This window comes from Frankliniella occidentalis, unplaced genomic scaffold (assembly GCF_000697945.3).
Source record: "Frankliniella occidentalis isolate FOCC.00 unplaced genomic scaffold, Focc_3.1 Scaffold3, whole genome shotgun sequence".
NCBI lineage: Eukaryota > Metazoa > Arthropoda > Insecta > Thysanoptera > Thripidae > Frankliniella > Frankliniella occidentalis.
The window spans coordinates 3442553-3450201 of NW_026267133.1; the positions used below are offsets into that span (position 1 = coordinate 3442553).

At 56.6% G+C, this 7649-nt stretch overlaps 2 protein-coding genes across 4 annotated transcripts in view; both read right to left on the reverse strand.

Moving 5' to 3' along the window:
* The window catches only part of LOC127749299 (ankyrin-2-like), a 13629-nt gene extending 11354 nt beyond the window's left edge, over window positions 1-2275 (reverse strand). The window contains exon 1 of the mRNA XM_052266897.1: window positions 2126-2275. Within this exon, the coding sequence (XP_052122857.1) occupies window positions 2126-2237 (112 nt within the window). The 5' untranslated portion in view covers window positions 2238-2275. The remainder of the gene's footprint in view (window positions 1-2125) is intronic.
* Window positions 2276-2983: 708 nt separating this feature from the next.
* On the reverse strand, window positions 2984-6438 carry LOC113201908 (uncharacterized). Of its 3 annotated transcripts, XM_052266884.1 has the most exons (6): window positions 6270-6438; window positions 5579-6196; window positions 5404-5507; window positions 5210-5350; window positions 3479-5138; window positions 3163-3350 (listed from the first exon to the last, which is right to left on the reverse strand). In XM_052266884.1, exons 2-6 carry the CDS (start codon window positions 6158-6160, stop codon window positions 3303-3305), a joined length of 2535 nt encoding a protein of 844 aa, XP_052122844.1. In that variant the 5' UTR covers window positions 6161-6196; window positions 6270-6438; the 3' UTR covers window positions 3163-3302. The 3 variants fall into 3 exon arrangements, with proteins under 3 accessions (XP_026271667.2, XP_052122838.1, XP_052122844.1); XM_026415882.2 differs by having other exon boundaries at window positions 2984-5138; window positions 6270-6436; XM_052266878.1 differs by having other exon boundaries at window positions 2984-5138; window positions 5210-5332; window positions 6270-6435.
* Between the last annotated feature and the right edge of the window lie 1211 nt (window positions 6439-7649).

The following is a 7649-nucleotide window of genomic DNA, read 5'->3' on the forward strand; positions in this document are numbered from 1 at the left end:
AATTAAATTAAATTAAATAGTCTAAAAGAAGCCGATTTTCGCCGATCAGTGTTTTAGACAGCTGGTGTGTTGCACACGCATACCGCATACGCTGCAGACACTCGGCAAGATCTGGGCGAGGGGTTTAGGTGGAAGCCCAGCGGGTCCGAACCCCCCGTGAGAAAAGGATAGCCTGAATGCACTATGGACTTCGCCTGGATCGTAGATAGCAGCGCTAGGAATCCCTAGGCCTATTCCATAGTGTTATATTTTGCAGCTAAAATTCAGTTCGCAACCAGGCGCGATCGCCATGCTTTACTACGGCTGAGTATCAACGGAGACTCGACCGGGTCCAGAGGTCTGCATCGGTTGGTCCACCAGTCCCGGGAGCGTCCGAGAGCGGCAGGTGCGAGTGAGATGCCGGAGCTTGCCACAGCGTCATCTCACTCGCACGTGCTGCATTTCGTGCACTCCCGGGACTGATGGACCGATCGATGTAGACCTCTGACTGGGTCTCGCTGTTTTCTGGCCTAGATCGGGAACAAATCGAACAAATCTATGCCGTCATCGGACCACATCCGGGGCAAATCGTACCGGTCGAGACCGCAGCAGCTCGAAGAAAGAATGAAGTTTAAAAGCAACGTGGCTGGTTGGTGTCGAACCCCCGACCGCTGGACGTCTGTGCGAGATGGGCCTGGGCCAGAGCGGATCGCTGGAAGCGACTGGCAGCGCGCCGGTGTCGTTCGCTCGCCTATTTCATCCGGCAGGCGGCAGCAAGCAAGCGGTGGCCAGCGGCGACTGGCAAGCGGACGAGACCGGCGCGCTGCCCGCCGCCTCCAGCGATCCGCTCTGGCCCAGTGGGTAGAGTCTCGGACAGTTGCCCACAGTCGCCCAGCGGTCGGATGTTCAACACCGCGCAAGTGCGTTGATTTTAGGTTTCATTCTTTCTTTGAGCTGCTCCAGCCTCGACTATTGATTTGCCCCAGATGTGGTATGGGGAAAGCATGGATTTGTTCCCGATCCAGGTCAGAGAAGGCGAGTATTTTGGCAAGTTTCGACGCGTTTCGGAGGGCATCGGTCAAATGGATTTTATTGTGCGAAATGTTGCGCACTGTGCGAAAATAAAACCCTCACCTCGAGGGCAAAAATGAGCTTTATTGGAATATTGCACAGTGCAGAATTAATTTGAGACCTTTTTGCCCTTTGGGTGCAAAATGAAAAGCACAAAATAAATTTCGCACGGGGGCTAAATGTTTTGCACCAAAAGAAATTTGCACAGCAAAGTGCGATTTAATAAAATTTAATTTAATTCTCTATGCCAACACTGGTCTATCGGCCCACAGAACGGATGAGTCGTAACATGTGTAATGACTTATTTACTTGTTTTAATAATTCCAAATCAGTCGTCAAAGGGTTTATATATAAAACAAACCATGTTTCACCCAAGTAATGTTTTGTCACACAATCGAACATTATTGAAGATTTGTAACGTCTTGATTACAGATCACTAGGCTAAGTCATTCGCAAATATGTTGTCACCTGATTGATCAGTCATCACCGAGGGGTCGACCACTCAGATTTTTGGCGTACATGGAATATCGGGAATATTTGTGCAATATCTGGAATACTTTTGGAATATTTTTCAATGTGTACATAAAATATCCAAGTGGGCGACACTCGGTCATCACGCAAACCGTTATTGCGAATTAGAAGCCGTTGGCCCTCGCTGAAGCCCCCGCATTCTTTCCGTCGGTGTACATTGAATGCAGCTTCGTGCTTATGCTTTTATTTAAAAGGTGTGACGGGTGAGTGACGGGAGGCGATCAAGTGCGCCAAACTGACCTCGACGAATTATAAATGAAGTGACACCATATTTGTCATTTGGCGACTTTTTTTTTGGAAAGGGCCCAGTGACGACGTATTTTTGAAGTCGGTTTAGGAAAAGAAAAATTGAAGTGACGTCTAATCTTTTTTTTACGGTGTGGCACAATTAAAACTTGCAGTCACGCGAACGTAGCTGATTTTCGGGTTTTTAAGTTAGGAGAGAGAATTTGCTGTTTTTGACCGAACCCCCGGATATTGCACCTCAAGAACTCTTGTTCTAAAGTTCAGATACCCTTAGCACTGACATTGTCCTTTCACCCACCTGAGTACACAGTCTTGACCGCGGCGAGCAGCGCCTCCGCCACAGCCGCAGTCCCGGTTCTACGACGGTTCACATAATTTTTTTCGCACAATGTCCTTTTGCCCAATAACATTTGACATAACACCTTTAACACAATTTTTTAAACATAAATACCGTTTCACATAAGTTTCCTTTTAACATATAGTACTGTTTTGCATACATTTCTTTTTACATTTTCCTCTGTGTGTGAACCCATTTATTCTGGCAGGCCCCCTTTTTCTGTCTTCGCCTCGCTCCTCTGCTTTTAAAAAGCTGTTGAGTGGGCTTATACAATAGACCCAGGAAACACAGTTTTGTCAAAATGACATCACGTGATGTCAGTTTCAAAATTTTGTCATTTCGGTGTCTTGATTTGACGTCCTTTTGATATTACATGCCGTTACGTGATGTCAAATTGACGTTAAAGCAGGCCACCAAAATGACAAAATGTTGACACTGACATCACGTGATATCACTTTGACAAAACCATTGTCTCTGGGACTGGGTGTCTGAATGTCGAACTTGGTATTTTGAGCGTGCCACACGTGGGCACGGAAAAGCCTTGTGCTATGTACCGGGTGTACCTGTGAATGCGCAGCAGTGTTGCGGGTTTGCCAACCCAATTCACCCGTAAGGAACCACGGCCCCTGCAGCTCTGGCAAATATAATCCCGCAACAACTTTATTTATCCCAAATCTAAATTATGTGTATAAAACGTATGCAAAACGACACTTCAGACGAAAATTGTGTCAAAGTGCCCTCTAGACAAAACGGAAATAATGTGAAAAAAATTATGTGAACTGGGTTGTAAGAAATGACATTAGGTATGAAACCATTGTGTGAAAAAAATTATGTGAACCGTCGTGTTACCGCAGTCCCAGCCACGTGCAGGGCTGTGTGTCTACCCCAGTCCCCGGCGAGCGGGTCCACGGCCTCGGCGCCCAGCCCCAGCAGCCACTGCACCACGTGGGCCTGGCCGCCCTGGGCTGCAGCGTGCAGCAGGGTGCGGCCCTGGCAGTCCCTGGCGCTCACGTCGGCGCCGTCCTCCACCAGGCGCTCCAGCCAGAACAAGTAACCCTCCCTCGCGCAGCGGAACATGTCGCTCTTCAGCTCCACGAGGCGCAGCAGCCGCTCGTTCTCGGCCCGGGACCACCGCGGGTCACGCGGCCGCGGCCTGGCGCCGTGCTCCAGCGGTGTCCACTTGACTCTGAGCAGATTGTAAAGGGCATTCAGCTCGAAAGGGGACCTGAAGACCTCGTCGAGGTGGTTGAGGTAGTTCCGCAGCTGGCGGCCGAACAGGGCGGGGGAGAATAAGGGCACGGTCGTGGGCGTCACCTTGTCGCGCTCGTGCCAGCGGGACGCAAGCTCCCGCAGAGCTCCGTTGATAGCGAAGGTAGTGAGCGGCCCCTCGGGAGCGGCGGCCAGGGCCGTGATCGCGTCCCCCAGAGTCCCAAATGGTGGGCTACTCACTGATGGAGTGACGTCACGAAGCTCAGCCTGGAAGCTTTCGGTGTGCTCCGCGCTCTTGTAAAGAAGAAGGCGGGAGACCCGCGGCGCAGCCTCCGGGATGTGTTCAAGTGCAAATGAAAGTGATATTGATGATAAATTGAAACGCCGCTTTAAATGGGATTTTATTTGGCCATGGACTAACGCACTTATTTTTTCAAAACTCAATCTCGCTTTATGTTTTGCCGGTCGCAGTATTTTGAGAAGCTCTTCGCCTATTAGGTCTTTCCTATCCTCCTTGTCTGCCTTGGCCTTGGCTACCGTCACTCTATCCCTCCCCTCCCAGTCACTGTCGTCTGTCCACTCCACCTCACCTTCTGCCGCCTCCAGAGCCGCTCGAGCTGCCCTCGTCAGTTTTTGCAACTCCTCTGCCAGATCCTTTCTCTCGGATTCCGTCTTCTTCGGCAAGGCCAGTGTCTTGGCGTTGGATTCGCTCTCCCCGTGCTCCTGGTCGTCACGGATGGCAGACATTACCTCCAGGACGCCGCCGGGCGCTATGGCCTCAACGAGGACGGCCCAGCTGGGGGACAGGTTCGGTGAGGTCCAGGAGTACTTCACCCTCTCCCCCACCACGAACAGCCCCCACCGCAGGGCCAGCCAGCCCCAAGCCGACCAAGTGTCGTCCTCCAGACGGAGCGCCTCGCAGGTGACGCTCAGGGTCTTGTTGATCTCCTCCAGGGAGTGCCAGTCCCTCAGCAAGGCAAAGTTCTTTCGTAGCTCGGCGAGGGCGCTGTCCACCACTCCGCCAAAGAGGGCAGCCCTCTCCTTCCGAGGCTCCTTCTTCAGCCTCTTCATGGCCGCCTCCGGGTCGGGCTCGGCGCGGTGCACCAGCACGTACTTCTCCACCCGCCCCCTGAAGCACCTCAGGTGGGCCGCGGTGCTCAAGGTAGTCGCCACGACGTGGGCCAGGGTCACAGGCACTGTGCGCGCCTCGATGAACATGACGAGGAGGTACTCCATCTCCTCCCATGGCACGTCCTTGTAGGTGGACAAGAAGGACCCCTTGACGTTGTGCACGGCCAGGGCGCACATCCTGGCCAGCACCACACTCTTGTCCGCGCTGCCCGGCGCCCGGTCGTGGCCCTGGAGCCGCTCCAGCTCGTCCTGGAGGCGCCGCGAGTACTCCAGCAGCAGGTCCACCCGGCCCCACAGCTCGTGCCACCGGACCAGGGCGTCGGCGGCTGGCGGCGCGTCACTCGCCGGGTCCGTCCGGGACAGGCGGTAGCGGAGCAGCGTGAGGCTGCCCACAACACACAGCTTCATGTCCTCGCTGAGCGGCAGGTTGAGCGCGCAGGCCGTGCGCCAGGCCTCGTCCAGCGCGTCCTCCAGGGCAGGCCGGCCCACCGCGGGGCCCGCTGCGGCACACAGCTTCGCGAAGTGCTCCTCGTTCCCCCGCCGCATCGCGAGCAGCAGCGCGCCGGTCAGCCTTCCCGGCGCCACGGGGCCGCTGCGCAGCGCCAGGACGACCTCCTGCAGCTCCGCGGGCATCCTGCGGGGCAGAGGTCGTCTCTCATATCGCACCCGCTGTTGGCTCCCGGGCCCCTGCTCCCGAACACTCACCTCGGCCACCTGCCGGCTGCCGCAGGGCCCCGCTGTGGTCCAGCCCCCGGCTGCATTCGCATCCCTTCCCCCACGGGTCCGAGTGCTTGGTTTTGCACTCTCTCCTGCAGCTCCTTGGGATTCCTGCGGGTCAGAGGTCGTCTATCATATCGCACCCGCTGTTGGCTCCCGGGACCTCGCTCCCGAACACTCACCTCGGTTGGTCGTCAGCTGGTGGAGGGTCTCGCTGCGGTCCGCTCCCAGGCTGCGCTCTGGTCGACCTCCCCCCCTCCTCCTCCGCGGGTGCGGGCGTGCAGCTCTGGAACGGGGCGCAGACGTTAGGTCGCTGTGTCCGACCCTGGGGCAGCGGTTCACTCTGTGCTCACTCACCTGCAGGCTGTCGTAGTGGACCCGCGGCCCGTCGCCAGCCCTGCTCAGCCGGTAGACTATCCTGAGCGTCCTGAGCGGGGGCCCCGGCCGCACATCGGGCGGGTCGACGGGTCGGCAGGGCGGTGCGTCGCCTGGCCGCGCCTCGTAGTAGACCTCTATGCGGGTCTGGTAGACCGCGGCCAGCGCGACCAGCGCCTCCTCGCCCGCCCACTCGGAGTCCGTCTCCAGCCTCGAGGCGAGGCGGCCGGCCGCCCCCGGGATGTCCGCGAGGCGCCCGTCCTCGCCCCTGTAGGGCGCGTACCCCTGCGGGTCGTCCACAGCGGCCGCGTCTAACGCCGCCACGAGCCGGTCGGGGTTGGCCCTGATGTACGCGGCCGCCTGCCGCCGCAGCAAGTCTGCGTGCCTGGCGTGGTCCGGGCTGCCGGCCTCCACGCCCACGGCGTCCTGGACCCCGCCCACGGCGCGCAGCTGGTGGCTGACGGCGTGGAAGAGGCAGTTACCGTCCGCCCCCATGCAGGTCACCTCCGCCTGCCCCTCCGCCACTCGCACCGTCTCCCGGGTCCCCTCCGCCGGCCAGGCCATTCTCCAGGGGTCGCGGGGCAGCCGGCCCTGCAGCTCCTGCGGACAGAGAAAGCCTTGCACCACGCGCTGCACCGGCTACTGAAGTCTGAAGCACCTCTGGTCGACTCACCTGCTGTCCGCTAGGGACGTCCTCCGCTGCAGTGGCGCGTGGGCTCAGACAGCTTCTTCACCTCACCCGGCCGCTCCGGACTACAGCCCAGGCTTGGAGTTGTGAACGCAAGCAGCTCGTGGCCCTCGCGAGTGGAGCCGCACTGCTCACTGCGCGCAGACGGGCACTCCGCCCGGCGACGCCACCCTATCTCCGACGATCTCCGATAGGTCCTTCTGTCCTTATCAGGAGGCGCCTATCGCTGCCTGGGACGGTCCGCCGGTCCGCCGCGCGATCCTGCCTCACCGCGGCCGTCCCGCGACTGTGAAAAATATCGCTGTCCGTCTGATATCGTGTACTGCATCAAAACGGATTTTGCGAACGACAATGTAAATTTGCGATCGGCATCGCACAGTGGCGGCTGACATGTTCATATGGATTTGCTCGTCGAAGTATTTCACGTCGACACGCAGTGTTAGGCGAATTTTTGTTTCTTGCCGTTTTGAAATCTTAACTTTCCAACAGTACTCATGTAAAACTTCCATTCGAAGGTTAAAAATTTCCGGGTGAACCGTAAGTACTGTAAGTGTGGCGGGTTCCCTCTCGGCGGCGAGGACGTCACCGGCGCTCACATTCCGGCTCCATCGCTCGGATGATGCGTTGTCCGTCTGCCCCGATCCATTCGGCGAATGCCGGGAGCCGGGCGCCTGCGAGACTCTGGGTAGGCCACCCCGCGGTACACGCGTGCGCTGCAGGCGAGGTGTTGCCTACCCACCAGGCGCCAGGAGAGCGTGCACGGGCTGAACTTGGCAGGTTCGGACCGGCGAATGACGGATGACTTTTTGCTCTTTGGCTGATTTTATAGGAACTGTGTGGAAATATAAATTATGAAGGATAACCAATTTCTCTGGAGAGCAAGTGTGCCATACGATCCAGCATCTAGCAGTCCGCGTGTCTTTCTACAGTAGTCGAGTTGGTTTTTAACGCGAATATACCCAAGATTGGAATTTCGGGCTGTTGCGGCTGGCTGCACCGGCTGGGCTTCAGCCGCAGTATACACCGATATTGCGGCAATATTACACATATTACGATGATATTACATCAATATTCCTTATCTATTGGCAACAATACAAAATACTTCAGTTTCATAACGTCAATATTATTTTAATGTTAGTTATATTACCTTTCGTTATGATGTCATCCTGAGGCAGGGTGTTGAGTATATAAAAGCTTTTTAGCTTCTAGGAGTGATGATTTTTTTTTTGCAATAACTTTTCGTGTCCCCTTTTTGTTGCGAACCGAACGCAACACCCTGAGTCTCCCCTGTCTTGTCCGCCCACCACGTGAAAGTGGACACCCCGCGATATTGTGGATCGCTTCACCGCCCCGCCCCAGCCCGCC